The 22,824-nt window shown below is 34.8% G+C and overlaps 1 protein-coding gene across 1 annotated transcript in view; it reads right to left on the reverse strand.

Moving 5' to 3' along the window:
- Positions 1–22,824, reverse strand: part of EFCAB13 (EF-hand calcium binding domain 13) — a 77,757-nt gene that overhangs the window by 48,026 nt on the left and 6,907 nt on the right. Inside the window, exons 3-5 of the mRNA XM_039250661.1 lie at positions 14,425–14,539; positions 11,924–12,054; positions 11,056–11,138 (exon numbers count right to left, since the gene is read on the reverse strand). Of these exons, the coding sequence (XP_039106592.1) occupies positions 11,056–11,138; positions 11,924–12,054; positions 14,425–14,539 (329 nt within the window). The remainder of the gene's footprint in view (positions 1–11,055; positions 11,139–11,923; positions 12,055–14,424; positions 14,540–22,824) is intronic.

Below are 22,824 nucleotides of genomic sequence, written 5' to 3' on the forward strand. Positions count from 1 at the left end.
GTGGGGATGGGCAATGAGGAGGACACTTGTGGGGATGAGCACTGAGTGTTATGTGGAAACTAATTTGACAATAAACTATTAGAAAAAAAAAAAAAAGAAATTCAAAGAGGGAAAGCAAGCCAAGCATTACATCCATATTGTTAATTGATGCCTATGGCATACATTTAATAACGTTTATTACATTAATGAATACATAAACATTAAAGAGTTTTCTTGTCTCTTGTTTCTTATCCAGGTATATGAAGACTATCACATTCATATATCCTTGATTCTAAGAAAATACAGCTGGTTGATTACGGAAATATATAATCCCAAGGACTGATAGTGGGAATTTGATCTTGCCTAATAGCAAAACCAAGGAACTGGTTTTTGTTTTGATTTGCTTTAAACCAAAGCACTGTTAAAATTAGATAAACTAAAAGTTGTTAGAGGACATTTGTGGGGATGAGCACTGGGTGTTATATGGAAACCAACTTGACAATAAACTATTTAAAAATAAATAAAATAAAAGTTTTTAGGAGATCCATCAGTGTCTGAAATTTTTAGGGAGAAATACAAGCAGATTCAAAAAAGAGTGAAGAAAGCACTGTTCACATTGGAGAAGAAAACAGATGTGAGATTTCAAAGGGAAAAAAGAAAAAACACATGAACAAAGAAAGGCATGAAAATTAGAATGAAATTGGCATGTGCAGAGATTTATGATTAACTGGAGCGTAAGGTTCTTGCCTGGAAAAGATTCTACAGAGAGAGGAGGAGTGGCAAGCAAACTTATGAGGAGGTGAGGATGTTAAGCATAAGGTTTGGACTATATGACGTGACAAAAATCATGTGTTAAGAAAATCTAACAGTTGTGTGGAGGAAAAAGTGGAAATTATAGACAGAAAATTGGGATGCCACGGAAAGTTATTTAGTGCCTTTTATGAAATAACTCATGTCTAATTTTTCTCAACCTAGGCTACAGGCAGAGTGGGGGCGTTAATACTTAAGAGATTCTGAAAAAAACATAAATTCATATAACCATCCCACCCTAAAATGAGTTACAACCAAAAACATTCTTTTCTGTATTTTTGAAGAATCATTTTTACCTGGATCCTGGGAGACCAAATAACAAACGTCATTCACAGTCTTAAGGAAATCTGAAAAATCCAGCATTCCATTAACTATAATAATAGTTCAGAAACAGAAAGAAAAAAATGCATTAGTAAATTCACTAAGAACATAAAAGTGCAAACTAAAAATGTGAATAGAATTAACTGATAGCCTAGAGAAGCATTAACATTAAATATAGAATGTAAAAAAACTTATCACAAAAACATATTACATTTTTTAATTGTGTAGTAAATAGTGTCCAGCAATATTAAGAATGATAGAGACTAGAATTGAAGATACTGTAGTGCTCTTTACTCAAAGCCCTAATTTTTATATTTGTCATTACGTGCAAAAAAATCATGCAACTTGTCAATTTTACATACTTAATGGTTTCACCTTAAAAGAATAGGACTGATTTTATCACATTCTAGATAAGCTCCTCTATTCCAGTGGTTTGGGAGGAGACTAAAGACCCAGCTGAGGTTCTAATGAAAGCTTTGCCTCACATCATTCCATCTCTCTCTCTCCTCTTTCCTCTGTCTCTCATCACACACTTGTGCACATGCACACGCGCACCCACCCACCCACACACACACTGCATTAAACAAATGCACAAAATGTTGCACAATATTAAAATCTTTACCCAAAAAATCATCTCATTTCTCATGCAAAAAGTAATGCCTATTTCTTTAAAAAAAAAAAAGAAAGAAAGTTATCTAAATTGTACAAATGAAAATTTCAGTAAGAAATTATTGTTTGGTTTGAATGAGAAGTTGAAATTATAGTGCTTTTTTTTTTCCTCATGATAATGCACAGGTCATGTCTGATAGCAACTAGAGCTGAAAATCAGATTTACAAAGTGTGACAAAACACAGAATCAGGATTCTTAAATCTTATTTTCTAGACAAGCATAGATCTTCATCAAGGAACATCTGAAGTTTTCAAGAACCTTCAAGTTAAATAACTATAAAGTTATTTTCCCCTTCATTTAGTAAATGAAGCCAATTTTGAAAGGGTTTATCTCTGTTCAGAAGAAAATTACTATAAATCCACATTCCAATTTAATGTAATCTGAACAAAGTAACTTATAAAAGAACATTTCAGTGCTTCTGGTGGTCTGCAGGCTTCTACCTTCAGAGAAATTGACAAGGCTTAGTTTTGTCATTTCTAAACCACAGAAACACTTTCTGGATTGGAAACTTTGTCAAGTTGTCTGCCTCAAAATTTATTTTTCAGCATAATAAGTTGAGAATGGTTTCTCCTTTCCTTCAAAACAATGAAACATCGGTACAAATTTCAATCACTTTGATTTGTTTTCTGACTTCTATGTAATTTAGGCTGAAACAAAAACCTTTTAGATAAGACATCAAAAGCATAATCCATAAAAGAAATAGTTGTAGACTAGACTTCTTCAGAAGTGTGAACTTAAGTTTTTTTGAAAGATATTCTTCAAAAATTGGGGCACCTGGGTAGTTTAGTCTGTTAAATCTCTGACTCTTGATTTTTGCTCAGGTCGTGATCTCATGGTATGTGAGTTCAAGCACCACATAAGGCTCTGTGCTGACAGTGCGGAGCCTACTTGAGATTCTCTTCCTGTCCTCTCTCTCTGTTCCTCCCTTGCCTGGGCTCGCTCTCTCTCTCTCTCAAAATAAATAAACTTAAAAACAAAAAAACAAAAACAAAAATGAAAAGATAAGCCATACACTAGAAGAAAATATCCAGTAAATCACGTACCCAGTAAAGGACTTGTATTCAGAATATATACTTTCAAAATCCAATACTAAAAACACAAATACATTTTCATTGGGCAGAAGATATACGGGTAGCAAATAATAAGCACATGAAGATATATCCAAAATCATTTGCTCATGCAGGAAATGCAAATTAAAATCACAATGAGATAATACCATACATCCGTAAGAATGACAAGTTTTAAAGGCTCACCAATTCCAGGATTGACAAGGATGAGGAGCAATTGAAACCCTCATAAATTGCTCATGGCAATGTAAAATAATTCAGCTGCTTTGCAAGCATAGTTTAGCAGTTTCTAAAAAATTCAACTATACCTACCATACAACTCAATCATCCTATCATCAAGTATTTACCCAAGATAAATGAAAGCACATGACCACACAAAGACATACAAATGAATGTTTACGCCAGCTTTATCTGTAATAGCCAAGAACTGGAAACAATCCAAACGTCCATCAGTTAAATGGAAGAACAAATTATGGTACATCCATAAAGGAGAATAGTGCTTAGCAAAAAAAGAAATAAACTTGATATGTATAAAAGCATGGATGAATCTCAGTATAATTAAGCTGAGTGAAAGAAATCAAACTAAAAAAAGGAGAACTTACTGAATGATCCCATTTATATAAAATTCTACAAAATCCGAACTAATCTGTAGTGACTGAAGCAGATTAGTGTTTGCTTGGGAAGTTGAGGGGGGTTGTGGAGAGAGAATGGGGACTCACAAAGGGGTATAATGGGATTGAGTTTTCATAAGTATATACATATGTCAAAATTTTAAAATTGTATACTTTATGTCAAGTATACACCTCAATAAAACTATAAAATATGTAGATAATTTTAAAATCCATTGGTACAGCCAATTACAAAAACAGTACAGAGGTTTTTGTCAAAGAAGTTAAAAAAAGAACTATCATATCATCCAGCAAGCTCACTTTTGGATATATATCCAAAGGAAATAAAAGCACTATATCAAAGAGATATGTGCACTTCATATTCATTGCAGCATTATTCACAATAGCCAAGAAATGGAAACAGCCTAAGGGCTCACCAACAAATGAATAAAGAAAATGTGACCTCTATGTATAATGACATATTCTGGAGGGTGGAGGAAATAGACAGATGTTTGTCAAAGGATACAAACTTTAGGTAAAAAATGAACAAATTCTGGGAATCTAATGTACAGCATGGTGACTATAGTTAATCATACTATATTGTATTTTTGGAATTTGCTAAGAGAGTAGATTTTAAGAGAGTACTGTTATCATCACACACAAAAAAGGTAACTATGTGAGGTGATGGAAATGTTATTTACTTGATTTTGGCAACAATTTCACAATGTATATGTATATCAAATCATTATGTTGTATACTTTAAATATATACAATATGTATTTGTCAATTATATCTCAATAAAACTGGACAAGATAACATGACTTGACATAAACCACTTTCCTATAAGTATGTGCATATCCTATGACCCAGCTTCTTCATTTCTAGAAATCTATCCTATAAAAATATTTTTACAAATGTGCAAGAATTGATGAACAAGGATGCCCTTTGTAGCATTATTTGTAATAGCAAAAAATTTTAGAGGTAACTTCACCATTCATCAATATGAGACCAATTAAAATGTATATAACAAATAACCAGGAAGAATATCTACCAAATTATTAACAGTGTATACCATGGAAATATATAGTAAAAGATTGGGGTGAAGAGATAATTTTCATTTTATACTTTATAAACTTCTGTAAGCTAAAAATGCTAAGTTAAAACAAAACATCTTATATTCAGTTATTCAATTTTTACCAAGATATTCAGTGTTGGTCTACATTTTTTTTCAATGTAAAAATTAAGGAAAAAAAATTTAAACAAACATATGTTATCTAAAATTGGTTAAATGGCCACTAATAATGAAGCAGCAGAAAGAGAAATTAAGAAGACAATCTCATGTACAATGGCACCAAAAATAATAAAATACCAAGAATAAACTTAACCAAGGAGGTGAAAGACCTGTACTTGGAAAACTAGAAAACATTGATGAAAGAGTTTAAAGATGACACAAACAAACGAAAAGACATTCCCATGCTCATAGATTAGAATATTGTTAAAATATCCATATTACCCAAAGCAATCTACAAATTTAATGCAATCCCTATCAAAATACCAATAGCATTTCACAGAACTAGAACTAACAATCCTGACATTTGTATGGAAACACAAATGACTCCTAATAGCCAAAACAATCTTCAAAAAGAAAAACAAAGCTGGAGGTATCATAATTTCAGATTTCAAGTTACATTACAAAGCACTAGTCATCAAAACAGTATGGTACTGTCACAAAAATAGACACATAGATCAATGGGACAGAATAGAAAACACAGAAATAAACATACAATTATGTGGTCAACTAATCTTCAACAAAGGAGACAAGAATATGCATTAGGAGAAGAGAGTCCCTTCAAAACATGCTGTTGGGAAAACTGTACAGCAACCTGCAAGAGGAAGAAACTGGACTGCTTTCTTACACTATACACAAATGTTCAAAATGGATTAAGAACTTAAATGTGAGACCTAAAACCATAAAAGAATCCTAATAGAATGCACAGGCAGTAATTTCTCTGACAGTTGCCATAACAGCAGCTTTTACATGGGCATGGGGGAGGGCACTTGCTGGGATGAGCACTGGGTATTATATGGAAACCAACTTGACAATAAATTATTTAAGAAAAAAATAAAATAAAATAAAAAATAATAAAATGAAAAAAATAAAATAAAAATCAGATAAAAACCAAATAAATAAATAAATAAATAAATAAATAAATAAATAATACACCTCCTGAGGCCAGGAAAACAAAAGTAAAAATGAACTACTGGGATTACCACAAAAGAAAAGCTTTGGCACAGCAAAGGAAACAATCAATAAAACTAAAAGATAACCTACTGAATGGGAGAAGATATTTGCAAATGACATATCCAATAAAGGGTTATTATCCAAAATATATAAAGAACTTATACAATTCAACACCAAAAATAACAATAATAATAATCCAATTTAAAAATGACCAAAAGACATGAACAGACATTTCTTCAAAGAAGACATACATATGGCCAAGAGACACATGAAAAGGTATTCAGCATCACTCATCATCAGAGAAATGCAAATCAAAACCACAATGAGGTATCACCTTACACCAGTCAGAAAGGCTAAATTTCAAAACACAAGAAAAAACAAGTGTTGGTGATGATGTAGAAAAAAAGGAACCCTTGTGCGCTGTTGGTGGGAATGTAAACTGGTGCAGCCACTGTTTACATTCCACCAGTATGGAGGTTCCTCAAAAAGTTAAAACTACCATATGATCCAGTAATTGTACCTCTAGGAATTTACCCAAAGAATACAAAAACATTAATTCAAAGGCATATATGCATCTCTATGTTTGTTGCGGCATTATTTCCAAAGCCAAATTATGAGAGCAGTCCAAGTATCCATCGATAGATGAACAAAGATGTAGTGTATATATACAATGGAATATTATTCAGCCATAAAAAGAATGAAATCTTGCCATTTGCAAAAACATAGATGGAAGTAGAGAGTATAATGCTAAGCGAAATAAGCCTCTCAGAGAAAGGCAAATACCATATGATTTCACTCACATGTGGAATATATAAAACAAAACAAATGAGCCACGGAGGGTGGGGGAACAGGACAAATTAACAAATATACTCTTAACTAGGGAGAACAAACCGGTGGTTACCAGGGGGAATGTGGGTGAGGGGATGAATGAAATAGGTGAAGGGGAAGAAGAGCACACTTATCTTGATAAGCACTGTGTAATATATAGAATTGTTGAATCACTATATTGTACACCTGAAACTAATATAACACTATATGTTAACTAACTGGAATTAAAATAAAATAAAAACAAATAAAATAGGTTGTATGGCTTTGGAGTAAACTTTCATCTTTCTGCAGTTTCCCCAATTGTAAATCCAGGTAATTCGAAGAAACTAAATCTAAAGTCTTAAATATCTAGAGTTCTAAAGTTTTACTGGTTTGAACTTCTAATAACAATATTACTTAAAAGCCTTAAAAATTTCACATTCTTTGACCTAGCAATTTCAATTTTAGTTATCTATCTTTTGTCTGATGGAATAAAGAGAAAGAGAAGAAATACTGCTTGTGATATCAGAAATATTAGAAATAATTTACATTTACTTAGATTATTTGTTATATATGTTATTTTTCAAAAACAATTTGTTTTTGTGTTTTTATCTGTCCCACAGAGTAACTCACAGCCATTTCAAAAGGCAGTATGGATCTATATTTATTTACATGGAAAGTTGCCTAACATAAAGTTAATAGAAAAAAGTAACAAAACTGTATGCATGTGAGTCAACATGTATTTTTTTAAATTATGTGTTGATGCTTATGTACATACCACAGTTACACACACACACACACACACGCGCGCACATACATACATACATTCTTAGAAAAACTCTAGAAAACTAGATGTAAAAATATCAAAGTTTGGCTCTGGGTAGTGAGATTACACATAAAATTTATTTTCTCCTTCATATTCTCCTGTACTTTCAGAGAATAAAGTTACTTACACTTTTGATCATTATTTTAATAATAAATCTCCAAAAAACTATATGTCAAGGAAATTAACATATGGATAAACATGTTAGAAAAAATAGAGTTGCCTCTTAGTCTTTCTAAAAGTTAGATTTATATTCGTTATTTTATTTTTATACCCTCTGAAAGCTGTGTATAGTAGACACTCAAAAAATGTTGGGGTGACTTGGATAGATGGACAAATGGACAGAGGCACACTATTGCAACTTGTCAATTCCTATTAGATAGCTAAGTAACATTCTATTAGTGGTCCATTTGACTCCTAGTATTTTCCATCTACAAATTTTAATAATCAATCCACATCTTATATTTGAGCATCTTGATGCTTTCAACCTTAGAGTATTACTGTGCATTTATGTGTACTAAGTTTATTTCATTTCTGACCACTCCTTAATCTTATCTACACTATTTTTATTCTAAACTTATCTCTCCTCCTTAACAAGCTTGAATGATCTGTAAATGTAATCAGTTCCCTATTATCTACTTCTTTGATTAAAATATTAGACACAGACTACCAAAGAATAATTACTTTTCCAGGTTTTTAAAATGAAGTTATTAGGATTTTTATTTGCATTTCTTTGACTACTGAGTATGGGAAATATTTTTATAGTATTATTGGCTATACATTTTATCTTTTATGTGATATACTTATCCATGTGTCTTACTCATTTTTCTATTCCATTGTTTGTTACTGATTTGTATGAGTTATTTACACATTCTGAAAACTAACCTTTGTCACTTCTGTGAATTGCAAATATTTCCAAGTTTATAACTTGTCTTTTTACTTTAAAGTGTCTTTTGATAAATAAAAGTTCTTAATTTTAGCATAGTTAAGTATACTAATCTGTACTTTTATACTCAAACACTTTTGGCTTAAAAGGTTTTCTCTATTGCATGTAAGTAGCAAAAATTAAAAGTCTAAAAATATCAGATGTTGGTGGAAGTATGTCATAATGCAATCCAGTAATTAATCAATCCAATTGTGTACCAGAGGCCCAATTTTTAATATTATTATCATAAATATTCCAAAGAAGTTTTTATAACATAAAGCTTAGCTTTCCTATGATTTGTAATTAATTTGACCAACATATAACATATCCATGTTTGCAGACCTTAAACTAATAATGAAAACATAAAACTTACCATCAATATCAATAGTCTTTAGTGCCTTTTGCATTTCTGAATTACTTATAAAAATCTTCAAGGTGTGATGGATCATTGGCAGATCATTGACATAAATCTTACCACTCTGAATTTTGCTAAAAATCTTACAAGCCTTCTGAAGTGCTAAATATACAACAAAACAGTTAATTAAATCAAATGAATAATTATATTCATCCCCACTACACTCTCTCCCAGTGAAAAAACGACAATGATCACTAAGGGAAGAAAGAGGGGCAAATCTTTGTGTTCTAATTCTTTGCTTTAAAATCAATCTCATGACCTATTTAGGTAGGTCTAGAGTGAATCTAGAGTGAATGACCTCCAAGTCTACAAGTTTCCTAAACAACTTTCAGAAACTCAGAAAAGTCATGCAAAGCTCACATAGCAAAGGCAGTCACAATTTTCCCTGGTAATATTTAAATCCTTCTTCCATGCTCCCGTATCACTTGGTCCATATCTCAGAGAAACTATTGGTATTGTGATTGGTTGCATGTCAATATTCCTCACGCAACTATCAGCTCCTAGGGGACAATATTTTTCATTCTTCAAGTGCCAGTGTCTACTTCTGAATAGATCCTCAAAAAATGACTGTTGAGGTACGCCTGGGTGGCTCAGTCGGTTGGGTATCCGACTTCGGCTCAGGTCATGATCTCGCGGTTCGTGGGTTCGAGCCCCGCGTCGGGTTCTGTGCTGACAGCCAGCTCAGAGCCTGGAGCCTGTTTCAGATTCTGTGTCTCCCTCTTTCTGACCCTCCACTGCTCACACTGTCTCTCTCTCTCAGAAGTATATAAAAAATTTAAAAAAAAACCGACAGAACTTTTTAAAAAAAATGTTGAACTGAATTTAGTTCAGTGGGTACTACTCTTAGTTTTCAGAAAAAGAGGTGCTAGATGACAGTGCTAAATACCAGAGAAAGACTAACATATTGATAACAATGTTTCTTTTTATGTTTATTTATTTTTGAGAAAGAGAGAGAGAGACAGAGCATGAGCAGGAGAGGGGCAGAGAGAGAGGGCAACACAGAATCCGAAGCAGACTCCAGGCTCTGAACTGTCAGCACAGAACCTGATGTGAGGCTTGAACCCATGAACCATAAGATCATGACCTGAGCTGAAGTTGGACATTTAACTGACTAAGCCACCCAGGTGCCCCACAATGGCTTTAATAACAGAAGTTTTTAGTAGAGTATTAGGGATGGAAACCAGGTTTCAGTGAAATGGTAAGTAAATAATTAATTAAGGAAAATAACTCTTTTAAGAAGCTTCTTTGAAAAACATAGAGTATAAAATTGACATAGTCGCTGAGGAAGTAGAAGAAAATTCAATGAAAGAAAATTAAGAGTGAAGGGATTAGTCTCATGAAAGGGAATCTTCTCCAATGAGACAATAGGGAAAGCTATGGATGTTGTTCACAATCCTAACAGTTCTCCTCACAAGGGAAAATATTTTCCCTTTTCCCTGTATCTATATGAGATGATGAATATTAATTAAACCTATTGTGGTAATCATTTCACAATATATGTAAGTCAAGTCATTATGCTGTACATCTTAAATGACACAGTGCTACATCTTAATTATATCCCAATAAAACTGAGGGATAAAAGATACCTGGTGTGCCTGGGTGGCTCAGTCAGGTAAGCATCTGACTGCGGCTCAGGTCATGATCTCGCAGTTCGTGAGTTCAAGCCCTGCACTGGGCTCTGTACTGACAGGTCAGAGCCTGGAGCCTGCTTCAGATTCTATGTCTCCCTCTCTCTCTCTCTGCCTGTCACTCTCTCTCTCTCTCAAAAATAAATAAACATTAAAAAAAATTTTTTTTAATGCCTAGCATAGGGGCACCTGGCTAGCTCAGTTGGTAGAACACACAAGTTTTCATCTTGAGGTTGTGAGTTTGAATCCCACTTTGAGCATAGAGATTACTTAAGGAAAAAAAAGATGCTTAATATGATAATCAGAGAGAGAAAATATGCCAAATAACTCCATAAATATAAAAGAGAGGCCCAAGATACAGGGGAGTTCAGTGTCAAGAAGTGAAGGGAGGAAAAAAAGAAATAAAGGGTACTGTGTACCAAGAACTAAATCCCAGTAAAATCAGTGAATCTAGTGCTTACTAATATATTCATTGGATGTAATATTCAGACTTTTTTCCCCAAAATATTTTAACTAAAATAAGGACATATGTTATATTTTGCCTAATCTATCAATATAACAGAAGACATTTCTTAAGAAAAGATATTCATGAATACTTATTTTACCTAGTTTGCTTATGCTTCCTCACAGACTACAGCATTTGTCGATAACATGTAATATTAGTTGATATCATATGCCATTAGGAGTAAAGAAAGAGACACGAATCACTGAAATAATTCCTAAAAAGTACACAAGCAGAAATTCTAGAACCTATTATTACCACTTAATTCTTGTGAGTGTAAGTGTCCTTGAGGTGCTTCATTATACAATGTCTTGCAGAGGCTAGAAAACACTTCCCTTTTCCTGTCAAAGAAACAGCGACATTAGAAAGCACAAAAACTAAACAAAACAAAACACACACACAAAATATTTATGCCATTCTCCATTAAAATATTAGGAAACTTATCAATAGCTTGAGATTTTCCAGTCTCTTACTCCATAAAAAACTTTCTTAAAAAACTATCTAAGCGATCATGAATTACATATTCTTCATTCCCAGAATTCCCACCTTGCTTCTTTTAGATATCTCTCTCTGAAGCAGAAGTTACCCTCGTCAGTAAGCAGTGCCCATGATCCACTATCCTTTGGCTGTGGTCCAATTTTTCCTACTCTTAATTCAAGTCAGCAAATTTTACAGACAGTTATTATAGGAAGGAAAAACAAGAGTATCTTTAAATAGCAAAGAATCCCAGATTCCACAACCTGTCAGTAAAAATGTTTTGAAAAGATGATTTATCGAATCCCCTAACACGTAAATAACCAAAATCATAGAATGTTAGTGTTAGAAGAAATCTCAAGTGTCCATCTAGTACAAGATTCTTGTACTGATGTGGAAACTGAGGCCCAGAGATATAAAGTAAATTGTACAAGAGCCTAAGCTAGCCTGTGAGGTCAGTAAGGACTCAACTTTAAGTCTTTCAATTCCACATACAGTAGTCTTAGCTAGCTCTACACCATCCTTCCTAGAGCATAGTTTTAGTTTGCACAAGCTATTTTGCATACTTTATGTGGAAAGGATAGATGATTCAGAAGAGAAAAACCCAAATCTGAATGCAACATTTAAGGAGAAAAAACAATGATTTAAATACCGAACAATTGAGGAAGATGTACAAAGCGGTGATAGAGTCTTGTGAACACTGTACTGATTCGGCAACTTGAGTAAGGAGCTTTCTTTCTGAGTCATCTTCTCCTTCAACAGCTTCACTGAGGAAGAGGCAATCTAGAGCCAAATGCAAGAATGTAGGTGCCTGAGATCACACTGGTAAACCAGCATTATTGGAAAATTAACCTCTTAAAAAGATAGCTAATCATATCTGGGCTCCTCACTGATATAAAATTGCTTTTTGTAATGGAATTAGAGTTTATATACACTAAAATTTTAAATAAACTATACAATTTTTTTTGCAAAGCCATGTTTTCCACAACTAAATCATCTAATTAATATTGTGCCAATTAAATATGATGGATTTCACAAAGCAGGGCAAATCTATGGTATAGTGAAGACAAGACCACAGATCCTAGGCTACAAATATTGGTTTTGAGTATATGAGCAAAATAATGTAGAGAATCAACACAGTTATTCAAATAACACAGGTACTTATGCTTTAAATTATCCTCACGATTGAGAAAATTATCCACGTATGCAGAAACATGATTCAAAAGTGGCAAGTAGCTAGGTAGACAGAAAAGCATCACTTTAGAAAATGAGGACTGTAATAATAGGTGTCTTCAATTTTACATGGAGTCTAGAGCCTGGTCTTTTAAAGACCATGCAGGATGTAGAAAGAAGACTCTGAAGCCATTCAAGATCTACAAGAATTGGCTCAGAGATCCCACACAGAGCCAAAATCTTCAAAAGGCAATGCTACCAGCAAGAGTGGGCTAGGGGGGAAAAAGATTAAGCCAAAAAAATGTATCCCTCAACAGAAGAAGTATCCAGAGTAAAATCTTTTTGTCTAAGCTCCAGGCTGGAAAAAGAGAGAGAGAGAGAGAGATGAAAGAGTACTCCTCTTGATTAGTTATAGCTATAGCTCTACCCACACGTGAGTATAGAACTCACATCTACACTAAATACATGGGCTAGTAGAATAGAAACCAAAAAATTCATTTAAAGTTGTTCCATGTTCATAACACCTCTGAAGTGCAGCGCAGAAGTGAATTCAAATTCTCCTGGAGGGATTAGGAGGAACTTAATGGAGGACCATGGGGGAGAAGAAGGGGAAAAATAGTGGGGGAGAGGGAGGGAGGCAAACCATGAGAGACTCTTGAATGCTGAGAACAAACAGAGGGCTGACAGGGGTGGGGGGGAGAGGAAGGGGGATGATGGGCACGGAGGAGGGCACTTGTGGGAATGAGCACTGGGTGATATATAGAAACCAACTTGACAATAAACTATTTAAAAAAAAAAATTCTCCTGGAGGAGGATACTTTAAATCCAGACTCACACGATATTCCCACAGATTTAGATTAACTATATATGAGAAAATGAACAAAAAGTACAAAACACACAAGGACATAAGTTAATGAGTGGGAATCAGACAAAGCAATAAACAGAGGATTTACATCCCCCAAGGACTTTACATTAGATTTATCAGACATTAGTCTTGAAACAACAAGAACATGAGCAAAGAACATGACATAAGGCAGATTATAAAAAGAACCAAACAAAATTTCTAGAAGTAAAAAAATATAAGCACTGAAGTTAAATTCTTAATAGACAGCTTAAACTGGGAGATTAGATTCAGCTGGAGAAAGAAAAAGTAAACTAGAAAGCAGATGGGAGAAATTATTGAGAAATAGAGAGTATATCTAAGTACATCATATAGTGAAAGTAGTAGGTTGAATTGTGGCTCCAAAAAGATATGTCCATATCCTAATCCTTGGAACCTGTATATGTGACTTTATTTGGACAAAAGGTCTTTGGAGAGGGAACAAAGTTAAGGATCTCAAGATGAGATATACAATGAAGTGTTTATAAAAGTAGAAGGAAACTTGAGGTACAAACACAGGGGAGAAGATCATATACAGAGCAAGATGGAGGTCAACATTGAAGTTACAGCCAAGGAATGCTCAGGGTCACTGTTATAACAGCAGAAGTGTTAACAGAGATCACAGCAATAAAAATAAAGGTCTAATGGAGAAGGAAGGGGAAAATGTCATATTCTTCTGAAAGGATTCCTTGTTACATTTAAAAAAAAAAAAAGGAAGAGGAAGAAAAGGAAGAAATAGGGGAGGAGCAGGGGAAAGAAGAGGAAGAAAAAGAAATATTTAAGATTGTGACATTTCAGGGGCACCTGGGTGTCTCAGAGTGGCTCAGTCAGTTAAGTGTCTGCTCTTGATTTCAGCTCAGGACATGATCTCATGGTCATGAGATCAAGTCCCATGTCAGGCTCCATGCTGAGTGTGGGGCCTGCTTAGCATTCTCTCTCTCCCTCTCCCTCTGCCCCTTTCCCCCGCTTGCACTCTCTCTCTATCTCTGAAAAAAAAACCCAATGATTATGACATTTCAATACTTGAACTAAAATGTGATGGAATGTGTGAAAGCTAAAAACGACACTCAAAAATAAAATATTTTCAGATCATTATGTACCTCTGTTCTTTTAGCATGCAATTGTACTTGTAAACTTTTCTTTCTTCTGACCTTTTCCTCTCCTGAAAAGTCAGAGGATTTTTCTTCTCCACATAGGAATACTGATGTTTCATACCTAAATTGCACAGAAAAAATGGAATAATTCCTGAGTTGCTTTTTTTTCTTACTTTTTCTTTTTACCATCTTTTATTTATCGAAAGTTTCAAGCATATACAAAAGTAGACAGACTAATGTGATGGTCAGGGTGTCTGGGTGGCTCAGTTGCTTAAGTGTCCAACTTCAGCTCAGGTCACGATCTCACGGTTCATGGGTTAGAGCCCTGCACTGGGCTCTGTGCTGACAGCTCAGAGCCTGGAGCCTGCTTCAGAGTCTCTGTCTCCCTCTCTATCTGTCCCTTGCCAATTTGTACTCTGTCTCTGTCTCTCAAAATTAAATAAACATTAAAAAGAAAAATGTGATGATCTTCCCATGTATCCATCACCAGCTTCGATAATAGGCAATCCTATTTCAGCTATATCCTTACTCCCATTTCTTATTATTTTGAAGCAAATTCCAACATCATATTATTTCATGAGTGAAAATTTTAATACTAATTTCTACAGGTGCTTTTTCTTTTATAGTTTTTAAATTTTAATGTTTAGTTTTGAGAGAGAGAGACAGAGCACGAGCAGGGGAAGGGTAGAGAGGAGAGACTCAGAATCTGAAGCAGACTCCAGGCTCTGAACTGTCAGCTCAGAGCCCGACACAGGGCTTGAACTCAGGAACCGCGAGATCATAACCTGAGCCGAAGTCAAATGCTTAACCAACTGAGCCACCCAGGAGCCCCAAGGCATTTTTTTCTTTTAAAACACAAATTTAAAACACAATTATGACTCCTAAAAAGTTAACAGTGATTTCTTAGTATCATCAAACATAGTCAGCGTTCAAATTTCCAGTTGTTTCATAAGCGTCAAAATTTTTTAACACTTTGCGTCAGAATTCAATAAGGTCCCCATGACAGTTTATTGACTGATGTGTCTTTTGGATCTCTTTTTTATCTATAGGCTCTTTTTCCATGCCTTTTATCATCATCATCATTATCATCATCATATCATTATTGCCAGGCAATTTGTCCTATAGATTTTTCAGTCTGGATTTTGCTAATTATATCACCAACATTGTAGGATTTTAAGACTTGATCAGATTAACTTCATTTTTTTACCCCAGAACCACCATATAAATGATGGTGCTTTCCACTGGAAGAAATATCATATACAAGTGGTTTTATGATTATGGTATTACCTGCTATATTTACACATAGTAACTAGACACAGCAAATCATCAGGGGTTATAAAATATTTATATATAAATCTATCATTCCTTCTTCACTTATTAGCTAGAATATTTATATAAAGAAAAACTCGGGTACTATTTGATTACTTAGTGGTATGATTCATACAGAAAGGTAGGATAATTGCTTTACTCTTTCTCTTTTTTATGACTTTTCATAACACTGATTAGCTCACTTGTAACCTCCAATTGTGACAAAATAATTTTTATATCATTGTGAACACGTGGATTTAAATATATTAAATTCATTTTAATTCGTTGTAATTAATTTCCTTATTGATACTCTAATCAATAAGGTGGGAAGAGGTGGGAGCCTCTTTACGTAGGCTCTTGAATCCTTTTGCTACATCCCTGGTAGCACTCTTTGTTAGCTTACTTATTTCCATAGAACAAGATTCTCAAATCACCTGTAATATTTCCTTTCCCAAACCTGCAATCAGCCATTTCTCTAAAGAAATGTATCTCTTTAATAAGAAATGGTACTTTGGACTAAGGTCTGATTGCTAGAAGCTGAAGTGCTTTTTAATAATTATCCTGCTTACTTATTGGTTTTCTCTTCCTTCTGTTTCTTTTCTCTCATCTTCTTCTTGGACTGTCAAGAACGTTTGTAATGGACACATCCCATTAAACTATACAACAGTGAAATGAGTACATAGCCTGAGTTAAATTTGAAAGAGAAAATCTCTTAGAAATTGCATACTTTGCTTCAAGTAATCAAAGGTAGACCTAAATCTCAAGGACAACCCTAAAATTTGGGACCCTATAGATAAGGAAGAATTCTGAGCTAGACTTGACTCAAACTTATCTGCACATTGGAATCACCAATTGAGCTTTGTAAAATACTAACACCTGTGTCCCATTCCCAACTATGTGATTAAATTATTTGGGGGAATGGGCTGATACTTGTAATTTTCAAAAGATAGTCAGGTATTTATAGCAGCATTATCTACAATGCCAATTATAGAAAGAGCCCAAATGTCCATTGACTAATGAATGGATAAAGAAGATGTGGTGTGTTAGGGGTGCCTGGGTGGCTCAGTCAGTTAAGCATCTGAACTCTTGTTTTGTCTTAGGTCATGATCTCATGACTGACCTCTGAGCCCTCCCCTGCTTTCTCTCTCATGTGCACTCTCTCTCTTCCCCTAAAAATTAAAAACAAAATGTGGTATCTGTATACACACACACACACACACACACACACCGGAATATTAGCCATAAAAAGGAAGGAAATCTTGCTATTTGCAGTAATGTGGATGGAGCTACAGAGTATTGTTTTAAGCAAAATAAGTCAGTCAGAGAAAGACAAATACCATATGATCTCACTCATATGTGGAATTTAAGAAACAAAACAAATGATCATAAAGGAAAAAGAGGAAAACCAAGAAACAGACTCTTAACTATAGAGAACAAATTCATGGTTACCAGAGGGGAAGTGCATGGGAGGATGGGTTAAATAGGTGATGGGGGGTTCCTGGGTGGCTCAATCCGTTAACCGTCTGACTTCAGCTCAGGTCATGATCTTGCAGTTCATGGGTTCAGGCCCTGCATCAGGCTCCATACTGTCAGTTCAGGGCCTGCTTGGGATTTTCTCAGTCTTTCCTTCTCTCTCTCTGCCCCTCTCCTACCTGCACTCTCTCTCAAAATGAATAAATAAACTTAAAAAAAAAAAAGGTGATGGGGATTAAAGGAATGCACCTGTGATGAGCACAGGGTGTTGTACGTAAGTGTTGAATCACTAAATCGTACACTAAAACTAATATTATACTATATGTTAACTGGAATTTACATTAAAACTTCAAAAAGATAGCCAGGTGATTTTAATGTGCAGACAAATTTGAGAATCACTATGCAAACAACCACAGGCTTGTTCCTATTCAGAACTTCCATCAATTGGTCTGTAACTCAGTATTTTACAAGAAATATCTTATTCTTCCTTATAAAAGAACCGAAAGCAAAACTAAAAGCTCTTTAGCAGAAGTGGCTCCTTCTTTTTAGAGTAACCTGCCATACAAGGGCTACCTAGGTGATACACAGGACAATGAATGGACTGAATCTATAACATCTTCAGATAAATTTGGCCCTAAGCAAAATTGTGATATTAGGGTAATTTTTATCGTGCATCTCACTGCCCTTTCTTAGCAGGTACCTTGCCCTTCTTACTCTCTATCCCTTCAAATTCAATCCTCTAGATTCCTACCTTGAGACCGTCATTACATTGCTCTTCACCCCCCAAATCTGCCCTATGATTAGTCTCCTCTGCAGTCTTCCACTCACAAAGGCAATGACTTTAACTATTTTGATTAGAACCCAGAGTATAAAATACATTTCTACTGAGATGTAGTACATATGTGCAAAGAGAGAGAAGGGAAGTAATTTCACAAAATAATACTTATTATGTGAAAAACACTCTAATGTCTTCAATATCATTCTAATTTCTTTTTAAACAAAATACCAGTTAGTGACCTCCTAAGCTGATTTTATAACACACAAATGAGTCACAATCTACAGTCTACTACTACTTTATATCCCCCATCATCTCCCTACATATCTCCATTGAGATCTTCATATTTCTGGAATAATTATAATTTCCATAGTACTACATGATGTTTCAAATCTTTTATCATTTTTCTAAAGTATAAGTGTGTGTTTGTTATGAGTTTCCTCAAAGATTTTATAGAATTGGGATGACTTACTATAAATAATGAATAAATGAAAATATTTGTTCTGCATCCTATTCCTCTAGGGCATTGTGTCTCTGCAGGTAACCTATTTTATAGAGTGCTAATGAAAGAATGTGAAGGAATACTTCCACCATCTCCCATTCCTTCCTAGGTGACAAGTTTTATTGTGATGTTCTAAAAATAATTATTTTGCCTTTTGTCACCAAACATAAAGGAGTAGTGGGAACCTCCATGAGATTATCACCGGATTTGTCAGCAGGAACCTTGCAGGCCAGAAGGGAGTGGTATGGTATATTCAAAGTGCTGGGGGTAAACAAAAACCACCAACCAAGAATACTCTACTCCACAAAGCTGTCCTACAGAATTGAAAGACAGTTTTCCAGACAAAAAAGGACTTAAAGGAGTTCATCACAATAGATAGACTGGCCTTATAAAAAAATGTTAAAGGGAGTTCTTCAAGCTAAAATGAAAGGATGCTAATTAGTAACATGAAAACAAATGAAAGTGTAAATTCCACTGGTAGAGGTAAATATACAGTTAAATTCAGAATACTCTAATCTTGTAATGGTGGAAGGTAAATCACATATAACTCTCATTTAAATGTTAAAAGATAAAAGTATTAAAAATAACTATAACCAGAATAACCTGTTAATGGATACACAGCATATAAAGATGTAAATTGTGACATCAAAAACAAAATAAGAGCGAAGTGTAAAAATGTTGAACTTTTGTATACATTTGAAGTTAAGTTGTTACCAGCTTAAAATAGGCTTACAGGATGTTTTATATCAGCCTTATGGTAAACACAAAGCAAAAACCTACAGTAAATACACAAAAGGTAAAAAGAAAGGAATCAAAATATATTACTAGAAGGGTGCCTGGCTGGTTTAGTCAGTGGAGCATGTGACTCTTGATCTCGAGGTTGTAAGTTCAAGCCCTACATTGGTTGTAAAGATTACTTTAAAGTTAAAAAAAAAAAAAAGTATGTCACTAGAGAAAATCATCAAATCACCAAGGGAGAGAGCAAGAGGAAGAAACAGAGAAACCACAAAACAGCGAGAAAATAAGCAACAAAATGGCAAAAGTCCATACCTGTCAAAGACTACCTTCAATGTAAATGGATTAAATTCTCCAATTGAAAGACATAGAGTGGCTGAATAGATTAAATGAAAAAAGAAAAAGAAAGACCCAACTATCTGCTGCCTCTAAGAGACTCACTACAGCTTAAGGACACATATAGACTCAAAGTAAAGGGAAAGAAAAAGATGTTTTTTCTTTTCTTGGAAACCAAAAAGAGGGCAACGGTAGTTATATTTAGACAAAATAAATTTCAATATATATATATTTTTTGGTTTTGGGGTTTAAAAAAGTCTTTTTAACATTTATTTATTTTTGAGAAAGAGAAAGAGACAGAGTGTGAGCAGGAGATGGGCAGAAAGAGAGGGAAATAGAGCATCCAAAGCAGGTGCCAGACTCTGACCTGTCAGCACAGAGACCAACACGGGGCTCAAACCATGAACCACTAGATCATGACCTGAGATGGTGTCAGCTGCTTAACCGACTAAGCCACCCAGGAACCCCTCAATATGTGGGGCTTTTTAAAAATGTTTATTTTTGAGAGAAAGAGAAAGAGAGAGGGAGAGAGAGAGAGAGAAAGCATTATTGGGGGAGGGGCACAGAGAGACAGAGACAGAGAATCTGAAACAGGCTCCAGGCTCTGAGCTGTCAGCACAGAACCCAACGTAGGACTCGAACTCATGAATCATGAGATCATGACCTGAGTCGAAGTTGACTGCTTAACTGACTGAGCCACCAAGGCGCTTCCCTCACTGCATGTTTTTAAGTCAAAAATTATAACAAGAGACAAGAGTCATTACATACTGAGAAAGGGGTAAATTAATCAAGAGGATATAGCAATTGTAGTATTTATGTATCCAACATTAGAGCACCTAAATATATAAAACAAGTATTAATAGATCTGAAGAGAGAAATAGACAGCAACCTAGCAATAATAAGGGGCACTTAAATACACCACTTTCAACAACTGATAGATCAACCAGACAGAAAAATGAAGGAGAACATTGGACTTCACCTATACCAGATACCAAATAGACCTAACAGACGTATAGAGAATATTCTATCCAACAGCAGCAGAATATACATTTTTCTCAAGCATACATGCAACATTCTCCAGGAGAGATAATTTGTTAGCCCACAAGCCTTTAAAATCTTAAGAAGATTGAAATCATATCAAACATCTTTTCTGACCACAAAGGCATAAAATAAGAAATCAATTAAAAGAAAAAAATTGAAAAAATCATAGATATGTAGAGATTAAACCATATGTTCCTGAACAAACAATTGGTCAAAGAGAAAATCAAAAGGAAAATAAAAAATATCTGGAAACAAAGTAAATGAAAACACAATATACCAAAACTTACTGGATGCAGCAAAAGCTGTTCTAAGAAAAACATTTATAGAGATAAACACCTATATAAAGAAAAAAGAGGGGCACCTGGGTGGCTCAGTCAGTAGAGAGTCCGATGGGCTCAGGTCATGATCTCACATGACAGCTGATAACACAGAGCCTGGAGCCTGCTTTGGATTCTGTGTCTCCCTCTCTCTCTGCCCCTCCTCCACTCACTCTGTCTCTCTCTGTCTCTCAAAAGTGAATAAACATTAAAAAATTAAATTAAAAATAAAAGCAATAAGAAAGATCTCAAATAAACAACTTAATTTTATACCTAAAGGAACTGGAAGGAAAAAAGGAACTAAGCCTAAAGTTAATAGAAGTAAGGAAATAACAAAGCTCAGAGCAGAAATAATGAAGTATAGATTAAAAAGACAATAGAAAAGATCAAAGAAGCTAAGAGTTTGTTTTTTGAAAAAATAATCAAAATTGACAAATCTTACTAGACTGAGAAAAAAGAGAAGACAAATGAAATCAGAAATAAAGAGGAAACATTCAACTGATAACAGAAATACTAAAGCTCATAAGAAACTACTATGAACAATTATATGCCAACAAATTAGATAATCTAAAAGAAATGTATAAATTTCTAGAAACATACAAGAGTGAATCATGAAGAAATAGAAAATCTGAACAGACCAATTATTAGTAAAGAGACTGAATCAGTAATCAAAGACCTTTAAACAAAGTCCAAGATGGCTTCACTGGTGATTTCTACTAAATATTTAAAGAATTAATGCCAATCCTTCTCAAACTCTTCCCAAAAATTGAAGAGGAGGGAAAACTTCCAAACTTGTTTTATGAGGCCAGCATTACAGAGAGCAAAGCCAGACAAGGACACTACAAGAAAAGAAAATTGTAGTCTAATATCTCTGATAAACACAGATGCAAAAATTCTCAACAAAATACTGGCAAACCTATTTCAACAGTACATTAAGAGGATCATATACCATGATCTAGTGGGATTTATGTCTGGAATGCAAGGATGGTTCAACATAGGCAAAACAGTAAATATGATACACCATAGTATAGGGAAAAACCCATTCTTCTTCTGTGTTTCTCCTTTACTCTCCCACTACTACCCCACTCACAACACTTCTGACGCCAGATCTGTGAGGTATTCTTCCTTACCACCAAGTAATTCTCTACCACACCATCTGAGTGTCCTACAATTTACCTCAATTCTAACACTATCTACTTGGTTACACTGTCAGATTCCACAGGTTAAGGACTCAGTCCTACAAGACCGCCCCCACCCTACTTGTGCCCATCACAACTCCAGGTTGTGACCTGTGCTTCGGACTCATCACCTGTAAATCAGAGGCTCCCACAAGGCCCTCCTTGGGTTTGATTAATGTGCTAGAAGAGCTCACAGAACTGAAAAAAAAAAAGAATTACTTATGTTTATCAGTTTATTTTTCAAATATGATAAAAGATACAGATGAATAGCCAGGTGAAGGGATACATAGGCAAAGTCTTGCAGGATCTCAGCACAAGAGCTGTCCCCACAGATTTGGGAGTGTATCAACCTCCTGGTATGTGGATGTGTTTACCAACCTGTAAGATCTCTGAATAGGCCTAAACTATTGAGAATTTTATGGAGCTTTCTTTACGTAGGCATGATCAATTATTAATTCCATTTCCAGTCCTCTTCCCCTCTCTGGAGAACTTTTAGGTTGGTGAACACATCCACAGACTGAGAGGGTGACACACCCCAACCTCATGGAGACATAAGCTCATGTGCTTGGACCCTTGCCCAGTGGATATCTTCATGTGACTAGTCTTCTGTATACTCTGTCATGTCCTTTAATAAACTGGTAAACATAAGTAAGTGTTTCCCTGAGTTTTGTGAGCTGCTCTAGCAATTAATTAAACCTGAGGAGGGGTCAGGGGAACCTCTGATTTGTATCCAAGTCAAAC

This window comes from Hyaena hyaena, unplaced genomic scaffold, assembly GCF_003009895.1.
Source record: "Hyaena hyaena isolate Hyena2069 unplaced genomic scaffold, ASM300989v1 scaffold_378, whole genome shotgun sequence".
NCBI lineage: Eukaryota > Metazoa > Chordata > Mammalia > Carnivora > Hyaenidae > Hyaena > Hyaena hyaena.